General features: G+C 45.0%; 1 protein-coding gene across 7 annotated transcripts in view; it reads right to left on the bottom strand.

Moving 5' to 3' along the window:
- Positions 1–16,917, bottom strand: part of ZNF532 (zinc finger protein 532) — a 31,846-nt gene extending 14,929 nt beyond the window's left edge. Inside the window, exons 1-5 of one of the 7 annotated variants that reach the window (XM_030968335.1) lie at positions 16,252–16,917; positions 15,631–15,778; positions 13,917–14,026; positions 5,811–8,170; positions 1,050–1,231 (exon numbers count right to left, since the gene is read on the bottom strand). In XM_030968335.1, the coding sequence (XP_030824195.1) occupies positions 1,050–1,231; positions 5,811–8,150 (2,522 nt within the window). In that variant the 5' untranslated portion in view covers positions 8,151–8,170; positions 13,917–14,026; positions 15,631–15,778; positions 16,252–16,917. The other 6 variants (XM_030968336.1, XM_030968334.1, XM_030968338.1 and 3 more) reach the window with 6 other exon arrangements.
- Between the last annotated feature and the right edge of the window lie 4,196 nt (positions 16,918–21,113).

Genomic DNA, 21,113 nt, shown 5'->3' with positions numbered 1-21,113 from the left:
GGTGATTCCATGTACAAACCCAAGAGACATACATTAGAGGGAAGAGCAGTGGAGTGCAGGAAGCAGATGGAGGAGAAATGCAGGACAAGAAAGACTACTGCTTTAGAGAAAAGGGTAAGAGAAAATAACTCAAAGAAATGAGAAGAGCTTGGAGTTATGTCAGGCCATGAATTCAAGCTGAAAACAGAGGCTTGATGCAGTAAAAATGCTTTCATCCCTTAGGGGACAATTGCACAGCCATCCTGGAAAATGAACTGTGGCACCTTAAGGGTGGAAGATTTTCAATGGCCTTTTTCTAGGCAGACAGGGTGAAGTGGACATGTTTTTGGAGTGCTAAGCAAAGCTCAAGGTACAGGTGGCTCTTCCGATCTCTTGCTGTGCTGCCTGCCATTCAAGTGCAATGAAAATGCTAACAGAAAGCATCTTTTCAAGTCTTTCAAAACTAAACATTTCTATGAAATGCCTCTGCTCCCCATTTTCTCAGTGAGTTGCCATTACAGGGAAATGTAAAAGTCAAAGGGAAACTGAAGAGTAACAAAGGAGAACCAAAAGACAGGGTTTGAGAAAGGCAATTTCCAAGCGATGTAAAGTGATAAAGTCTACGAATCTTGATTTGCCACAGAAAAGAGAACAACCAGACAGATGCAGCATTAACATATCAACCATACATTCTGGAAGTACTGACAATGACTCTTCTACCAGAAAGAACAATCTAAAATTCAGTGGTCTGGAAAAACTCAAGAAGGTTTCTGAAAACCTGAAATGAAGATAATGCATCTGAATTCTCTTGACTTTATAAACCGTGAAGTCCTGAATCTGTGTTACACTAGCTAATATTCTGATTTAATCATATACAAAAGTGGATGCCCAAAACAAAGCAGAATCCTAATGTATTTATTCCAAAATTTCAGTACTAATAGTACTGTTGCCATGACAATCTCAAACCCATGAAGCTGGTATTGTCCAAACAGTGCTTATGAAAATGGAAAACCACTTTAAAAACCATAAATTATACATCAATTGACAGCAAAAGGAATCATTATACTGACCGAAACCCAACTCTTCGGGTATAATGCAGGCAGTTCTTAGTGACATGGGTCTGGAAGTGGACAGATCTGCAGATTGCTCCACATTCAGGACACGTGTATGGAGATTTATGCTGATGAATTCTCTGGTGTGATGCAAAACTGCACTGGTTAGGAAGCAGCATCTGGCAGATATTGCATGTCTTCTAAATGATAAACCAGAATAGATGAGACAAAAGGTTTGGTTCAGCTCTACATAACGTCTTGTGTCAAACACTGCAATACAGCAAATAAAGGTTAAATGTCCTAACTGGGATGGGACCCAATGCAGTAGCAAGTACAAACACAAGCCTGCTAGCAGAGCTGGCAAGTGCTGGTAGCCAGACTGACTGGCATCCTGGGCTACAGAGCTCCTTCCTACACCCCTGACCATGGGAGATACACGTGCTTTACAGAAATATTACTGAGGTGCCTTCCCAGATTACCTTCATAGTGCAAGGGGGCTACATACAACTCCAGAATCAAATTACTGCTATTGTCTCTTATGGCCTGGGACTTGTGAACCTCACTAATGACTTGCAAAGATTTAAAATCAGACCCAAGACTCCTTCATGACATCAGTATGTTTTTGAACATGTACTTGCATGTTTTTAGGAATGTTCTAAGAATGTTCTGGCATATGTAGTGATGTGTACACTCTGCAAGAATATTGACCAAAAAAAGATCTCCAGATCTGCATTATAAATTATTTACTAACATATGCATGAAGAAATCCTGAAATAAATGCTCTGGGAGCACTGTGGCCTGGTGTGTTTGAACACAGTCTCTGTACAAGCAGAGTTCTCCCATGTCCTGACGCAGCAAGATGGCAAAATGTGAACCATTAAATTACAGCATGTTGAGCAAAGCAAACATGCCATCGCTGCAATGCAGGTTCCACTGGCACTCCTGCCAGCCCACTACAGTACTGTTCAGCATGGGTACATGCACTGCTCTCCTGCAAGGCTCTGCCTGACTTCAGCTATCTACAGGGATTTCAAACTGGCACCTGCTTACAGCCTTTGGGACACAGCAACGCTATACTGAGACACAAAGAAATACTCACTTTGAAATGCCAAATACTTGGCCTTCATTGACCAAAGAGTGCCCAAAAGTGGGGGACTCACAGCCTCAGGCTGACCAGAGATGTTTTGGGGTGTTAACTTTGTCTTAAATTCAGATAAAGGCAAAACCCTCTGACCAGCAATAAGTGCCACATTTACTGGGCTCAGTACCATTCCCCAAATCTCTCTTTGGCTATTCCTGTATTAACAAGCTGTAATACAATATTGGAGAATCTGGAGCATAATTTGATTACGTAAGAAAACAGCAGACCAGAACTTGTTATTCCAGTAACAGAAACATTTGGAGGTTTCACAGTCCTTCCAAAGCCTTTGGCTTGCAGGACTTCTGAAGGAAACTGGGATGTGATGCCACAGAAGAGCCACACAACATTCCAGCCCCAGCTCAGTGATCTTTCTGATTTTGCAGCAATCTGCCAGACTCATTTGCTGACCCAACATGCCAGTAATGCTCTTAGTTAAGGCCCCTGCTCTGCTATTTCAATGAGTACAGAAAATGTTTAATTGTAACTGATTACAGTAGAACAAGAAGCATCTACTGTGAAATTCTGACATTCAGCACGTTTGCTTACCATTTTATTTTGGGCTTAAGGTGGCATTAACTTCCAGTTCTCTCATTCCAACCCACACCAAAATAAAACACAGTTTGTGAAAATCATCACCTGCCTGCATTTAAAGTCAAAGTTTCAGAAAAAAAAAAGGGTTAGAAGGAAAAATGGTGGAGGTGGAAAATAAAGATACACACATACGCTGAGTATGAAGGGAAATGAGCTATGCAGTTTCCATGGGAGCTATATACTCCTATCTATAACTAAGAGCAACACTAACATTCATTAGCCCAGATTTGCTACCTTTTCCCCCCAGCAAGTACATGAGGGTTTTATTCAGCCAGAAAACCTATCAGTGAGTCAGGGTTAATACTCCTTTAGCAGGAATATGCCTTTAGATTAATATTCCTTTAACAGGAATATTAATGGCAATAAAACATTACAGAAAGGTAACAACTTCAGAGTGAATGTATTTTCATTGATAAGATTGTCCTACCATTGCTTATTTTAAACAAAACATTCTGCCTTCGTAACAGGAGTATAAGAGCAGCTACTTACTCATTGGAAACACAAAACTATACATTTTCCATTTCAGGAGCAATTAGATGGGACACTAGAAAGAACAGTAAGCTGCAAATAACCTTTTTTCCTACTACTTGTTTGCAAAATCTAAGTGTTCATTTTTACTCTTTCTTCCTTCCAAAGAAAAAATACCAATCTCATCTAACTTCCCTGTCTTCTTCCCCACACAATAATGGCAGTTTTACAGCAAAAAGACAGTGCCAAGCACTAAGAAGGAAAACAAGTCAGGGTATTTCTCATCCAAGCTAGCTTCTCAAGAGGTAACATCTAATGAAAAAGTAGCAACAAATGTAGTAATAAATGCCCATACAGAGCCTTTCTCCAGGAAACACTACCCCTACAGGATGCAACCGAACTCAACATAAAAAACAGTGGCTGCTTGACATATGACAAGGACTACAAAAATGTGTAATTAAGATGTAAAAGGATACTTCAACAAAGAACATTTAAAACTACATTTATTAAGTGTTCTTTTCCAACGGAAGAACATGAAAGTAGCTTATTTTCCTCCAGTGCTTTGCACCGGTTTTTTTAAACCTGCAGCTCAGCAGAGCCGGTTTCCATGAGGAGACACAAACACCCAGACAGGCAGCAGGCAATGCCAGCTGCTCCTGCAGCTCCAGGGCCTTCCCTCCTTGAACAGCAGTACCTGGGAACCCACACTTCTCTCTCCACCTCCCTGCAGCTGCATTTTCATGTTCTGTGAACATCACAATTGCTTTCCTTTAGTAAATTGCCAGAATAAACAGTATCTAAAGGACACGTAGGGAGAGCAACTCAGCAGCAACAGGGCAAAAGCACCAGACAGAGGAGGAAAGGAAAGGGCAAAAGGTTTCATTCACTTGGCCATAAAGACAAAAATCCTCACACCGTGAAAATGAGAACACCACTTTATCTTTGTTCTCTTTCAATTTCTATTTTAGCCTCATCCTCCCAACCAGTTCTCTGTCCCTCACTCAACTGCTTTGTCTTGTCACTTTCTTTCCTGCTTGCTTTTCCAGTACCAAAACCACCAGGTCTTTGCTAGGTCTACTGGACCTTAGATGGAATGTTACCTAATGGGCTTATTATGGGGGAAGAAAAAAATCTATCTACAACCAATAAGCATCAGCAAATCAGTTAGCTAAACAGCCTAAGTATGAAGTAGCCCGAGCTGGTGCAGAATGTACTCTAATGGTCAGCCATTAGATCCTGTTCAGAACTGCAGCAACACCTATGGATGGACATGTTCTGCTGAAGGAAACTCCCTGAGGCATGCAAACTTGTACTATCTTACAAACAGAAATTCACTTGCATGGCATTCCATCTGCAATTCAGGTAATTTCAGTCTAATTCTGCCAGCCAGTGAAAGGGAGGAGCTAAGGCAGAGCTACCAATCAAGGCTATTTCCACGTGCAAATCTCTTTACAGTACTAACTGTAGTGGTAGGTGCAGTGGAGCTGCTTCATGGTACAGAATAGGTCCCACATGCAGTGAATAATCCTGACAGGAACCTGCCTGTGCTCCTAGGACTACTGCATTTTTTTCCTAACTGCAGGACTTGAAAATTTTTAGCCTGTCCACTTTGTGTGATTTCCAGAAAGACTCCTGGGGCATTCCTGTCTTGAGCATGCTTGCAGGTTTTCAGCTTCCCCCGCAGCAAGAAGCTGGAGCACCAAGCTCACCTGAATGCTTTGAAACACACCAGAATCCCTTTTAATTGGCACACCCCAACAGAGATCCAACCATATCATTTAAATGACCACTTTCACTCTGCCAGGATTATAAAATACATCGCACACTGATTAATATTATATTTTATTGAATGACGTATTTCTTTCAGGTCAGGCCACATACATTAGTAAATAATTTTCAAATGGTTTTTGTGTTGAACTCATTAGCATTTGTAAGAGGAAAAGAAATGGAACCAACTAAACCAATGGTCACACAGAAAGGAAGACGTGCAAGTGAGAACAGCACTTTGCACTTTCTGAGGAAGAGCTGAGGCAAACAGCAGCATTCCTGTCAGTAGTCAGTGTGCCATTTGTCACTGCCTGAGTCCCTCCCTGCACGTGAGGGGAATGCCTCTCTCACTTAGGGCACTTGGTGAAAACTCTGAAACCTGAAGACCAATCTAGAATGAATCACTTAAAGCTATCATTCAGGTTGAATAGATGGGCTGTTAATGAGGGTGCCAATTAAGTGGATTCCACTGGCTAGTCAAATTCCAAAGCACAGAAAGAAGCATTAACATATGATTAGTAATACCCACGATTATTTTCTGCATTATCATGTTCAGCTGTAAGAAAGCTAATGCTAAATTTTAGCAAAAATATAAGTGTCAATTTCAGACTTCAGGGCCTATAAAGATTCTAAGTCTTATTTAAAAAGTGTTGACATTCACTATGTAAGTGCTTGCAAGACTTTCTATGGTTTTCATTTATCATTTTAATCACAGAGGTTCAGATAATAACAGCTAAATGAAAGTAAAAACATATCCAAAGTCTCCTAGGCTTATAGATGAAACATTGGAATGTAAACATAGGATACTCTACTTGTCCACTTGTGTCTGCGGCCTGCTGGAAATGAGTTGCAAGAGATGTCTCATCTTGGAAAACTTCATTGCACTCCAAACACTTTAGACTATGTCTACAGAGTTTTGATGGATCTTCGTCTAGCGGCATAGCTGGAATGACAGGAGAGCTCGCGGGGGCCGAGATCACTGTCCCAGTTAAGCCAGTCTGGATCTTTGTTAGGGAGTGCGTGCCAGCTCCCCCTGCGCTCTGGAGCACGGCCACAGCAGTATTGCTGGAAGGAGATGCTATCATTTGATCTGCTGGGACTGGTTTTAGGATCAGGTGGGAACACTGCATCACGACGCCTTTCTCCTTGTGCCCACGAGCATGGGACAGGAGACTACATTTATTGTAGAAAACTAAATTCTTTGTACAATGATTACAAGTCACTTCAATTCGCACGCTCCTCCTGTCGTAATGCTGGGTCAGGCTCTTCTCGAGAGCAAACGAGTCGCCGCACTCCAAGCACTTGTACCCTCGTGTCGGTAGTGTGATTCCAGCATTGGCAGGGGGGCTGAGGTTTGGGACGTAAACTGGTACGGGATTGACACTGCTCAGCACCTTATTGAATGCTTCCACTACAGAGCTCTGGAGAGATGACACCACCTGCACTCGAGACACTTTTTTTGAAGGCTGGGAGGTGGCTGCAGAAATTATTGCCTGCTTGATTTGCTGCTGGGGTTTTGTTAGCACTTGGCGCAGTTCAGAGGTGGTTTGAGCACCCTGAGGCAAAAGGTTAAGGTTGGCAAGATGGACTGTCTTTGGCACGAGTTTGGCACTGGCAAGGCTCGATGCTGGCACCACGACCGTCTGCTGCTGGATGGCGTTGGCAGCTTTGATAATGGCGCTGCTGGCGCTCTGCACGGATGCAGCAGAGATGACAGTGGCTTTCACTGTGGTGTTGTTAGCCAGCTTCAGATTGATCACTTGGGAACCTGCAGTTTTCACTGCTGAAACGGGCAGGAAGGCAGTAGCCACGGGTTTGATAGTGACCTGCTTGGGGGCAAGTTCTGCAGATCCAACTGCATTGGTGACAACTGAGGACTGCAGAGGAGCTCTGGGAGGAGAGGAGAGAACAGCAGCGGAAGTTGGTGAGGACAGGAGAGATGTCATGGAGGTTACCATGGAAGCACTCTGCTCTGGCTTTTTACCAGAGTCCAAATCAACTTCTGGCAACACTCTAGTAACAGTTCTCTTGATCTCCCCAGAAGAAGTCTTGATGGTTTTTATGCGAACCTTAGGAATTGCTGGTGTTGACCCTGCGGGAGAAGACGGAGACCCTTTGCTGCTGTTCTCACTTGAGACGCTTCTGGGACTATCGGGCGGTTTGACAGACGGCTTCTTAGCACCATCAATGAGACTCTGAGACTCAGGAGATTTTTCAATAGCCCGGGGACTTTCACTCATGTCTTTTGGTAATGGAGAAGACTCTCCTGAATTAGACTGTAAATCTTTACTGCTATCTGTAGCTGCCTTTTTAGCACTCAGTGCTGCAATTGCAGCAATGCAGGACGAAAGCTTTGCTGATGACTTTGCTTTGGACTGGGAAATGCTGGCAAGATTTGTGTCACATTTTTCAGTACTCAGTTTTCCATCAAGTACCCTGTTTTCAAGAAGCTTCTCAGAAGTGTCTTTTAGTAACTTGTCCTCTGTTTTTCGAGTTTTAAAAGGCTCATAGACACCTAAATTCATGGAACTTGTCTCTGTCTCTCGTTTACCGGTTTTATTTTTATCTATACTACTTGAAACAGTGATTCCAGATTTAATTAAGTTCTCCCCTCCAAGTGCCTTTAGTTTGTCATATTCCTGCTGCGATAGAGATCCCGCCAAGACATTTGCTCTGAAATTTGCACGTATCTCTTCTTTATCTGGGGGGTCATCCACCTCAATTCTCTCATCATCATCAAATTCTTCCGCACTTGATATTGGGCTGAACTGGTTGAAAGCTGAATCCTTCAGCGTAGTCTCAGAAGCTGACCCATCATCTTTAAGTGATTTCCCTTCATCTTTACTGTAACTCTCAAGAGCTGCTGATGTTAGAAAGCCGTTGTGCAAGCTATTGCCTGTGGAATGGTGGCCATCCTTATCCAGACCTTCGGAAGAATCAATAGTACGCACATTTTTCACAATGACGCTCACCCCAACATCAGATGATGATGGGACATGGGAGTCTTCATCTGCGTGAGCATTTTGTTTTATGTGGCTTTCGTGGTCATCATGTCCAGATTCAATAGCTGCTTTGGGATCTACCATGTCTGGTATGTCAAAGGCTGCAAGAAGGTCATCAAAATCTGGGGTCTTCATATCCCCCATGGCCATGTATTTGATTGTAAGCAAATCTGTAAAATAAGCAGAAAGTCATCACTTTAAGCTCTAGTAGCCCAGTCTTATACAAAACAAGTGCTTGTTCACATCTGCCATGCAAAGAAGTGCTATTTCACTTCTGAAGTAATGTTTTCAGAGATTATACATTACAGAACAGTGACCAAGTGTACAGCTGAATTATTACACCAAGAACTATAGTAATTTATAAACTCCACAGATAGTAACCTGGCAATTTTATTCTGGGCCTAAATTGCAGTGACTTTCTTCCTGTTCCCTCTCCTACACTCACTCCTATCCTCACCCACCCAGACTGCAAAATACCTGGACATGCATAAAAACAACATGAGACATTTGCAATTCCTCTCCTTAACAGCTGCACTATTAATCTGAGGAGTCTTCCTGAAAACAATGAAGTATAAAGTAATAAACATCTGTAAGACTTAGGTATTCATCAACACTGGCTACCTGGAAGTCCTTGTGGACTATGAGAAAGCAACTGAGGAAAATTTTTAAAGGATACTGGAATAGACACGGACATTTCATGAAACAGCTTCAAATAAATATAGAAGAGTTTGGAAATTTGTGTACACAGTTCACTTAATGATTTTGGGCCCTTTGTCTAACCTGTGAAGTTCTTAATAAAAAAATAGATGCATGCATAGAATGAAAATCACAAAGCGAGTTTCTCTGAGGATTAAATGGAAAAGACTGCGAATACCAAAGCATATCAAATCCATGTAAACTGACAGAAAGCTTTGACACAGTTTCTCATAATCTGGGATACTAATTAGTTGCATTCTGGTTGTACATCTGTCCATAGGTGTCTTTTCACAGTTGTTGCATACACTCAAAAAGAGCTAGATAGTCTCCCTAGTCTGAAACTTCTTCCAATTATATATCCTGGAGTTTAATTAACGTTTACCCATAACAATGAATGAAGACCTGCTTACACACTTAATTCCTCTTCCTCCAAGTATGTTTAAGATCACAACTGCCCAGCAGAGGAGACAGAGCTGTCCTTTACTGAGAACTACGGCTGCCCTTATCAAGAACTTCTCTCATTCTTCTAACTTTTCAAGCAATCAAAGTTAAACAAAAAGGGAGACAAAACATGGTCAGTTGTGATACACAAGGAAGAGAAGGTCTAACCTGGCCATTTTATTAATGTCCTTCTCACTATTCTAGGGCACTCATCTTAAGATTCAGTATATAAACTATGTTTCCACCACAACTGCCAGGACTCTGGAGCCATATTCCTCCCCTCCTTGGTTTTTTTCCCTCCACAAACCTTTTAGTAACTCTTTCCTTTTTTAAGGATAAAACTCCGCCTTTTATCCAAGATCAAAATCAAGCGACACCTTTGCTGCCAGACGAGCTGTGAGTCTAATTCCTTCTCTGGCCTAACATGATGCCTGTAAATACTTCTCACATTCTCAATTTTTACTCTTTTATTTAATCCTTAACCTTTGAAGAACCAACCAACTCTTCCTCCTTGACACTCACCTTTCTATTCACCCAGATCTTCCAAATAGCTAAACCACAAGTCTAACAACTTTATACAATTGCTTTAACTGGACCAGACCATCTTTTCTGCCTTACTGAATTCCTACCCTATGCCTTCAAATCCCATCTAAATATCTAATTCCTTGCTTTTGTTCAGACAATTACTCAACTTCAGTTCCCTCAGCAGCAAATCCATTTGTTATCAAAGGAAAAAGGAAAACCACGAAATTTAATCTTCCTCTACCTATGGCATTCACATTCTTGTGACTACATTCCTTTACCTGCCCTAAACTCTTGTTTTTACTCCTCTATGTACTACATACATTTGAGAATTGTGCACACTGTAGGATGGAGACGTTTTCTTTTGCACGTTTTTCCAAAAACACCAGCATTCTTTCCAGTTTTGTGAAATGAGAACACTGTGAGAACACTGAGAAACCTCTTTTCAGGGTCTGGCAAATGGCAGCGTCTTGGTTCTGTTATAGCCACATACAGGAATTAGTCTGTATGTTTATTACAAAAGTATATTACTTCTACTGATTCCCAGGCAGATACACTATTCCAGAGCAAAATTCCAGTAATCTGGAATAATTACTCCACCTCCAAACAAGAGTAATGATGCCTAAGTAACATCAAGCTCATTCTGGAATAAAATGCCTACACAGGGAGCAATACCAGCCTAACCAGCACAAAACCATACTTTTTTGGGTTTTGGTTTCTGTATTGTTGTGACAAGAAATTTCATCAGGTAGAGAAGACATAAGGGATTCAATCAGAATTACAGTAACATGTATCCCAACATTAGACAAATTCCATCTTAACACACAGATGATGAGCAGTTCATTGGTTATCAGTAATTATGACTGACTTACACTTCCAGTCATTTGCTCTGAAAGCCAAGCGTTGTACAGACAGACAAAGCAATACGCTAATCTAACCACAAACCTTCTTCAGGAAATGGGAACCACATCTCCAATCACAGCCTGGCCTGGTCTGACATACTCAGCAGGCAAGTGAGATGTGCAAGAGGCCACTTCAACCACAGTCAGCAATGGTTCTCATGCTTATATACATAATGAATAGGTTCCTTTTCACTATCAAAGGGCCCATGGCCTGCTACTGTTGCAAAACCCAGACAAACACCCAGTTCCACAAATCACAGAAATTCCTTTTGTAATATGCAAAGTAATTCTTACCCTAGGAATTTTCGATTTCTTAGGATAATGGTCTTATTTAGCATCTATTTAGCATCTACAGCATCAGTAAGGTCACGCCTGTCCTAATGTAAACACCTTTGTGAAGTATGGGGTGTTTTACAGTTAAAATTTATCCCAAGAACCTACTTTTTCTATATTATACACCATAACCACCTGCCTTCAAAAAAGGGGAAAATCCAATTTGCTTTCATGCTCAAGACTCAATGAGTAAAAGACTTAATCCACCATTTTGACAGCCAAAATAGTGTTACTTGTAGTTTATGACTCCTTAGGAGCCTCATCCTGTAGTCCAACACATCAATTTTTGAACTGGGTATTTCAGATTCTCTTTGGGTATGAGAAAACAAGATGGGAAAAAAGAGGGGAATCTTCTGGAGTCTGAACCACGGCTAGCACAGTCAGAAGAGAGCCACACACAGCTGGTTCAAAGTTCAGGACAATCAGCCTTTGGCTGGCAAAAAGAACAGGGATGTTTCAACACGTGAGCAAGCAATCTCCTTATGCACAGCATGGGGCTGAACAGGCCATCCCCAGCTACAGCTGGCCACATGAAAACCACCTATATTTATCAAGAGATTCAGGCCAGGGTTTGGGTCTACCTACTTCCCAAATCCCTCCTAAAACAGAGATGAATTCCTGAAAAGCAGGGAAATCTACATACCACTCTTTTTCTAGTCTACTTAGAAATTAATTAAAATCACGTTTTAATTTTGTACTTCTATATGAAAAATAGGCTGGGGCAGTACCATGTGAATAATTCAAATGCACAACAACAATGACGAGAATGTTGAGATTTCCAAACGAATGCAGACTGGAATTACATTCTAAATGGCACAAGCTTCTCACCTCTTTCCTTTAGGTACTTTTTGTGAAGTGGGTGACAATTGTGGCCAAAGCACAGCACGAGCAGCTGTAGCCTCTCAGGGAGCTCTCCCAGCCAGGCAGGGCCCAGCAGGGCAACAAGCAGGCCCGAGAACATTAGGGTCGAGTTTGGGTTTTTCTGAACATATATTCCTGGTACTCTGCTGTATATTTGTATTTTAGCACATAGGCATATGGCTAGGGAAACCACAGTTAGTCAATTCATTCCAAAGGGACTTGGAATGTGATAAATCCTTACCCTCATTCTGAAAATCAAATAACTGAGACCAATGCAGAATGAGATCCTGGGTGCTGATACAGAAGAGCAGCCCTCCAGCATTAGCATTTGCTGCTGGAAAGCTGGCCTGCGTGCACAATCCAAATCTCCTGATGAAGAGCCTTTACAGATATTACTAGACTGAAAAAAGATAACTCACCAAGAACACTGCAGACTCCATCTATTCAGTTTTCTCATCTTACAGCCACCAAAAATCCCTGCAAATTCAAAATCTCCTTTGCTAAAAACAAAAATTCATCATACAGATAGCATTCAAAAACCCAAACAAAACAGATTCAAGGAATTCTGTCACAATCCAAGAACTTAAAATTTTAAAGCTGCCTACTATTGTGGCAGAAGGAAAAAAAATCCCAAAAGATGCTCTTGTGTAATATATGAATTTTAGCTGACACTTGGAAAAGAACATGCATCCTCATCAGGAGGAGATCCCATTCCTAGCATGCAACAAGAACTCCTGTTTGCAGCATCATTCTGCCACAGACGTCTCTAGTCAAATACAGACCCTCCGCATCCTGATGCTGAAGAACAGGAGCAGAAATCAGCACAGTGATCTGTCAGGCACTTTGCTCTGCCACGAGCTATTCACTGCTCTATCAAACCTGAAAAACAGCTTATCACAGCTGCAGTAAAGCTCACAAACCCAGAATTTCAGGCCAAATGGTAGAATGCTATTTTCACTTTTCTACGATTAATAGCTCAGTGCCTTACGTAATCTACTGCAGTCAGAAACAAAAAGGTTCCCTTGTATTGTCACCCTGCCTCAGCAGCCAGCACACAACTTACCCAGTATCCACAACCTCTCAAGGCTTTTAGGACTGTCTGTTCTGCTGAGCACAGAGGAAAGGACCCCATTTCACACCACAACAGAGTATTTCCAATGCTCTGCCTCCATATTATCTTGATTGTAGGTTACCAAACCAGCTAACACAGCCAGGGCTGGGAAGATTTTTAAAAAATCACACTGGTTAGGATTCTAGAGTTGCTGATTTCCTGTTATAGGAAGTAACAGTTCCAGCAAAAGAATCCCCCAGGCAAAATGTTTAGTGATCCACTGTGCAAGCTCTAACAGCCTTTGTTCTTCCCTTTGCTAGATTCATTACTGCTTCCTTCTCTCTGCCCCTCTCCCTCTCTCTGACTCCTTCAGATTTCACTAGGAGATAAAAATGTCAGCTCAAATCTAAGTACACATTTTGTATTTTCTAGTTCAGAAAGAAAAACAAAAATTCTATCCATTATCCATTGCTTTAAGTTGAAAGCAGTCATCCCTCTGCAGTTGCTGCACTGCCCATGCAGTTTCCTATGCACAATATTATAATTTACACCACTGGAGTTCCATCCAGCCCCCAAAATACATCTTTCCACTTGGCTGCTGCAAAATCCTCCCCAGGTTACAACAGTTTAAGAAAAGCCCTCCATAGTATTTCTTTTGCACAGTTTTTTTCTCTGTAGGTGATATTAAGTACGTGTTTAACACTGAAGACCTTAATTAAAAACCAAGTATTGGGTCACTGAGATGTGGTCAAACAACAACTTGTAAATAATCAGACAGCAAATCCTGCATGTGTGAGTCTCTTAATACAGCACAGAACAGCTCCCTGCCACAACTGCTCGGCAATTCATGATTGTCATTCAGAGGCCTATTCGTATCACTACGCTGTGAAAAAAAAGTTTATCTGATATATTTCAGTGAAAATACTGTATTTAACCAAGATATCAGTAAGTCTTTACAAATAATAGCTTTAATCCTTTTAAAACTAGAGGACCTTAATAGCATTTCTTCATTAACACTTAAACAATTGTTTCCTTCCTAATGTGCCAAGTGTGCAATCAGGATGTAACTCCAATCTATTGTTCTATTCAGCCCAAAACACCACGTCTCACCTTGTGAACCTTGACCTTTGAAGGATTTTTTTAGCCAGTGCTCAGTTACTGCCACAGCCGCATTACCTCTGCAAACACCAAAGGGTTAAAGGCAGCCCAAATCAATAGGCCTACAAGAAAAAAAAAAGGAAAATGAGTATGCCTTACAGCATCTTTTCAATGCTTTTATGCACAATTCTACAACAATATTGTTTCCTTCTGGCCTTAGAGAAAGGCACAGAACCCCCCCCCCCATTAATGTTTCCTAAGGAAGCAAACCACAAGACAGCACCCTGTAAATAAAACAGCATGCAAAGCATCCTCAGTCACAAACATATCTACAATTACAAATAATTCAATCCATTTTATTTAGTTTAGTTTTAAAATAGACTGTATAACCAGTGTCCCACCCTTGCAAAGCAAAAATATTTTAGTAAGGGTCATAAATCTCAGCTCTTGCCCATTCCTTAAGCATAAAAAGGCACGAAAAGCCAAAGTAATCTCAGTTACTGCAAATATGTACATTTACATACAGAACCCTTTATGACTACGTTAGCCACATACCAGTGCTGTGTGTCTAAAGTGTGCATTCACATACTGTTTTGGGATGGTATCTTTCTGCAAGCTCCTCTGCTTTTGGCTGCCATGAAGGGAGGAAGCTATCCCAGTGTAGTAGCTCAGTGACTGCATTGTGTTCAGGAGCTGATCTGCCTCAAACCAGTTCCAGCCGGTTCTGGTCACCCTACATAAAAAGCTATGGCAACCCTCGCTGAGTTGCCAACAAGACCCTGAAAATCGCAGGGACTGTTTTTTGTGTGGCATGGGGCCGGCACAGCCCTGTGCCCCGGCTCCCCTCCTGCCCGGCCCACGCGGCCCCTGCTCCCCAGAGCCCCCCACACGCTCCCCTGCTCGCCTCCCCCACTTACCTCCCACAACCTGGCTGAGAGCTGTGTGTGCGTGCCTGGCTGTAGCTAACAAAGAGACCGCAATAAAAATCCTCATAGGATCTCTCTTGCAGCACCAGGCAGGCTCGGCCACAGCCCTGGGAGACAGGCTGCTAACCCGGGCTGCTGCCCCTCTGCTCCCCCAGATGAGGGGTGGCTGCTCGCACGCGTCACATCTGCCCCCTCATGCCCACGGCCATGGGGTGCCCGATCAAGGGCTTCTCCCATCTGCCCTCCCCGCTCCTCGTTCCATCTGGGGCCGCCCGAGTGGCATTTTCTGTGCTCTGAGCAGCATTACTATAGAGTACCCACAAATGCGCCTCCCTCCCCTCAAGAAAGCCATTTCCGCAGTAGCAAGATGCCTACAAAATAGTTCCTTTGCCCCCTCCTCGCAGCACCGACTTGGCTGCTACACTGATTTTTTTTCTTTTGCTATTCGACTATGCTGGAGGCCTTGAGAAGCAGCGAGCTGCAGCCCCACGGCTGGGCAGCCCCCCCGGCTTGCACCCGCCGGCAGGGGAGGCCCGGCCAGGCTCTGCGCAGCTCCCACCCCGCAGAGACCGTGCGGACCGACCGCCTGCCCGGCCCTGCGCCTCTCAGGCGATGCCTGCCCAGCGTCTCAGCCCCTTGCGGTGCCCACGCCGCTCCGGGGGTCCGCACCCACCTGTGCCCGTGGCCGCTCTGCTCCTGCCCGCTCCCCTTCACCTCGGCCACGCAAGGGCCTTCCTCCTGCATGGCTGACAGGCACCCAGACCGAGACAGCAGCCACCCCGCTCCTCTTGGCTACTCACCCTTGCTCTGGGAACACCAGTAACCACCTCCGCCTACGCGCTGAAACCCCCTCCTCTCGGAGGCTGCGGGAGATGCTGCTGTGCAGGGCTCCCTCCGGCTGGGTGGGCGACCCCGACAAAGCCCCTCTGCCCCTGGCTGCACCTGCAACTGAACAAGAGGTCTCGGGCACAACCCTGCACCCCTCCCTGCGGAGACACCTTCTTCGCATCCCTCATCCCCACCCCGTTCTGGGGAGAACCACCATGTTCTTCCGCTGCCTCGGCCCGTCTTCCCTGCACAGGCTGCTGCGGCCGCAACCGCGGCCGGCCCTCCCTCGGCCCCTCGGCCCGGGGGGCCGCTCCCTCCTCCGGGCTGCCGCGGCCCCGGGCACCTCCCCGCGGGTCTGCGCGCTGCCAGCCCGAACTGGCCCTGTCCGAGCGGGCCTTGCGAACCCTGGGGACGGCCGGGGAGGAGAGGCCGTGGCCCCTTCGGCGGCGGGGAGAACGATCCGCCCCCGCCCGGCCGGCCCGGAGCCGCCGGCCCGGGCAGTCCCTGCACGGGTGCCCGCGGGCCTCCGGCCGCCGCCGGGCCGGGAGGAAGCGACCCCATAGCATGCAACCTCCGGTCCCCATGCGACACACCTGCTGCGGCCGGAGCCGGCGGGCTCGGGCAGGGCTACGGCCCGCGGTGCGGCCCGGCCCCGCGTCGGAGGAACATAATGGCAGGAGGCTGCGGGGCTGGGCGGTGGGGGTGGGGGTGTTCGGCGGCACAGATGGGGAGACGCTCCCGTGTGATTCCGTGTGGAACGGCTCCCTGGAGAGTGCCGGGGGCGGGGAGGCTGCGGGGCCGCCGAGCGCCGCGGGGCCGGGGCCAGGTCGCGGCCTCCCGCAGCCCGCACAGCTCGGGGGGGTTTCCGAGCGCTGCCGGCGGGCAGAGCCGCGCCGGCCGCCGGGCCGATCTCCTCCGCGCCGAAGCCGGCGCCGCCCGGGTGCCGTGGGAGACGCTCCCCGGGGCCCGTCGGGCTCTCCCCGTGCCCGAGCGCCTCAGGCCTCGAAGGGCAGCCGGGGGAAGAGCCCGCGGCCGCTGCTCCGGTTGCAGGCCAACAAAGGACGGGAGGAGCCACACGCTGCCAGCTCTGGCGGCTCAGCCCCTCCGCCGGCGCTGCGGCCGCCGTGCCCGGGCCCGGCCGGGGTCACCCCCCAGGTCCCGGGGTGCGGCCGGGAGCCGTGTCCCGGAGCGATGCTGCGTTTCCTTCCACACCCCGTTACCCGGGCACTCTCCGGCCCGCCTGCGCAGCGCCTGCGGCCCGTGCGCTGCCTCTGACCGGCCGCCTTTGTTGGCTGCGCAGCATCCCGGCGGCATCGCCATTGCTAGTAACGGCAGGGCGAGATCCCGCCCTCTCCGGTATCACCGTGCAGCACCATTTTCAGAATGTAAAGTTCTGCATGCGAATCGCTTTATTGAAGCATATTAATGGCTTTAAATACATAACACCCATCTCAAGTTTACGCTATGGGCATACAGTATACGAAATAATCTAGATAAAATAATGTGTATTAGTGCATTAGCGTCTGCTGTCTTAGCGTCTCTTACGAGCCTGTTAGGAAGGCAGCAGAGTCCCAAAGGCGTTCTGCACAAGCACAGCTCCTTCTGGGAAGCTGCCCCAGTAGCTGTGCCCGCAGGTATCCGTAGGGCAGGAAATTACCCATCGCCATACCCTGGCTGCTCCAATCTTGCCTCCACATAAAAATTCTAACTTATTCCAGTTAACCAAAACAGCAGCAGACCATAGGTTCTACTGACTTGAATTTTAATATAATAAATCGATTTTAGTATTATATGAAAGTGGATTTGTGCACTAGTTTTAATGTTCAAGAAGGGTCATGCAATTCAGCTTGCACAAGCCTTGGGCTCATCCTCCAAGTGACTTGTAGAATTAGGCCGTGATAATTACAACACTCTATTTCTTCCAAATTCACCACTAAACTGATTTGATTAAAGACGTGAAAACTACACTCTCTTTACTTCCATTGAATTTCTGTGGTTGGCTTGCATAATAGCATAAAAGAAGATGGCAGCTGCTACTACTACTCTGGTATTAATATCTGAAATGTTAATCAATTTCACAGTTCATACATGGCACAAAGGTCCTTGCGCGTGCTGCCTTTCACACTTGTTTTCCTTCCAGCCAGGAAGGAAATCGACTTGTTTTCCTTCCAGCCAGGTGTCCTTGACAACTCCATAGGAGAAGTCTGTCACCCTAAGTATTTGACTTAAAACACATAAAATGAAGAGAATTTAAAGTATATCTTACAAGTCATGCCAGGCTGATAGCACTCGTCCAGTGTTTTTTTTAATTCAAGCACACAAAAAAAGAGGTTCAGCACCATGAGTGTCCCTGCAGTCACTTCTGCATTGGGAGTTTTTGGCATGTTGACCTTATGTGTTGGCTCTGAAGTCTTAGACCAGAGGTCCTGTTCACTCTCCCAGACACTCTGCTACATAATCCTTAGAAGCCGTGGTGGAGGAAATTCTCCTTGTTTAAGTTATCCTATGTTATCCCTTGGCTTTGCAGCAGCCAGGTTCAAAGTGCCCAGCCCTGCTGTCCTGGCATGGACAATGTCATTCCCAACCAATTAAACCATCACCAGTGGATCCTTGCAGCTGGACTCCAGCTCTGAGGTGGGATCTCCCAGAGTCCCATAACTCATATTTCTCTCTCTGGGAACCTTGAGCCCCTCCTTTCCTTTTCCTGAAGAAATGCCTCCAGTGCGGCCTGCTGTTCCTTCTGAGCAGTCGGCAAGGACTGCTGCCAACCCACAACACTGATGCTACAGCGAATGCTGAACTTGAGTGCAATAATAACTCCTTAATTATTTAACTTCTAAGGATTTTAAGGCTCTTGAAATTCAGAACTCTGAACAGTGGTGTATTCATTTCATGCCTTCTGTACAGGGATCAATTTTAACTGCATCAAACAGAGCTTCTGCACTTTAAAGATGTGCTGGGACCAGAGAGGATTTTGCAGGTGGATTGACACAATAAAAACTGAAGTCAATTTACATTTGATTTTTTTAATGCCAGAATAAATACTGCCTGTTTTGTCCTTCCTGCTTTTGGGGAACAATAAGAGAATATTCCCTTTCTAGCTAGCAAAACATGCTTAACTTAAAGCAAGAAGGGTAAAATACAGATTCCATATTTCCAATCCTAAATTTGTTTTCAGAGTAATAGTTTTACACCTTCTGGCAAATGCTTAATAGTGTTTGTTAATTCCATTGCTTTTTTCACCATAAAATGTCTTGTAACACGTGATCAACAAGAGCAGAGCAGAAGCTTATATTTCTTGTTTTAGAATACTTATATTTTTCTTTTTATCATTGTTTAGAATGCAGTGGTACTTTCCTTTAACCACGTATATTTAAACATTCAATATTTAAAGACCAGCTTACAATTAAATTTCCCCTTTTCAGATGTTCCTATCACTAATCTCTAGGTATTTTCTTGGGGAAAAAATCATTTTCCTTTCCTGGTTATTAAAATATATCTTCTATTACATTTTGGACTAAAGCCCCCAGGATTGCTTTTTAAAATTATGAGTTTTATTAAAAGAAGGCGATCTCATAGGAGATAAGGACTTTGGTAGGGAGAAATCTACAAACACTGCCCAGAGCTGAGGAACATCTCCACAACAGGCAGTTTCCCCTAGATCTAAAGGATGTGTTCATGGAAGATGGCAACTCATGCGATCCATCTGTAGGAGAGAATCTGTAACTACAGAGTGAACATTTGCAATGCCCAAGGAGCATGAAGAGTGAGAAACCCTGATGACTCTCAAGATGTTAAGTACTGTAAAGGCCCAAATACTGCAATGTCTTGAACAACAAGAGACTCCCATTTTTAATAATCTGTAAAAGAGATGCTGATTTAGATATAATACAAAGCCAAGAGGATTTGTCAGGGCTTAATTATACCCTTTTTTCTGGCTGTTAACCAGAGCAAACTAAGCATTATCCAAAGAAATCAGTTGGTTAGTGAGGATCATGGATCATTAAAACAGTTCTGTTTGTGAGGAGTTGCAGTCAATAGCTCAGTTTTTCCACATGTACGAGGTAACACTGTGCTGTGCCATGCTGAGAGGTCCCAGCTCCTCTGAACAGGTAAGAGCAGAACACACAGCTCTCAGACACTCACCTACATATGAACTACAGTATGAAGTGTATTCCCAGTGGGAAAAAAGGGCTTTGCTCAAAATCTGCACATAGATGAGCCTCAGTGTTGCACATGAGCAGGCTGGGCACACAGGCCATATGCCCGCAGCACTTGCTGCCTCATCCCCAAGCTGCCAAGCAGTGACACTGGTGTTCAAGGCAGACAGCTGAAGGCACTGTCACAGGGTTACATCTGCTGGCAAAAGCCTGCCTTCAGCCCAAGCATTTCTAGATATGAAATAGGAAAAGTGAAATAGAAAAGCCTGTATGACTTGATGATTGTCAAAAGCTGGGAAGGCATTTCTTCTGCACAGGACTACTGTTTTTGGAGAAATTGACTACTCCCAGAGGAGCAGCAGCAGAAAATCGACTGCTCCCCAGAGGCAGGGCAGCCACAGCTCCTCTGGGCAATCTGCCAGTGCCTCACTCCCCTGACAGGGAAGAATTTCTTCCTTATTTCCAATCTAATCCTGCCCTCTGTCAATTTAAAACTTAAAAAATTTAAATCCCTTGCCCTGTCACTACAGGCTCTGGTGAAAAAAAATGTACCCTAATACTTTATGTCCATATACTCCATTTATACAGCATCTAGCACCCCGAGGCGCCCTGAGCATCACACCAGCACTTTGGCCAGACCAGCACTCAGGATGTGCAGGCAGGAGCTGCTGAGGGACAGCACACACCTGATCACAGCCATCTTTCCAGCAGCACAAAGAGCACAGCCTCAGGCCAGACCTCCCCAACTCAGTCCCCAACCTGCTTACACAACACAACACAACCACAGGCGTATTGCAGAATGCAAGGCTGATGGATTTTTGGATTTTCTGTGACACCATTCTCTTTTCCACTTACGAACATGTTCTGAGTGCTGGGCCAGAACCCCTCAGTCAGCTCCTCATCAGGAATTAGCCACCTGCGTGATTAACATCAGTACCACAGAGCTCAGCAGCCTGGCACATTGAAGAATGCCTGTTTTGTTCCCATACGTGCCATATGTACGGGGCTTTTTCCTTCCTCCTCCTCCTTATATTTATTCAAGTATACGAGGATTATTTCTGAATTATTCATCATACAATATCTGATTAGACTGTGGTGGTGCCGGTTCCCACTGCTTAATGAATGAGCCATTAGGCTTTTGCAGATGGTGCCATCAACAGCTCCTGTGCTGTGTGTTCTGTGCATTTACCCAGCAAACGGAGAGCGCTGAACCTGAGCACGGTGTGGGAGATGAGTAATGCCCATGCAGTGATCCTGCAAACCACACAAAGAAAGCAAGTGTTGCTGTAAAACTT

This window comes from Camarhynchus parvulus, chromosome Z (genome assembly GCF_901933205.1).
Source record: "Camarhynchus parvulus chromosome Z, STF_HiC, whole genome shotgun sequence".
In the NCBI taxonomy this organism is placed as follows: Eukaryota; Metazoa; Chordata; class Aves; order Passeriformes; family Thraupidae; genus Camarhynchus; species Camarhynchus parvulus.
The sequence above is the reverse complement of the archived record's forward strand: the minus strand, read 5'-3'. Positions and strand labels throughout refer to the sequence as shown.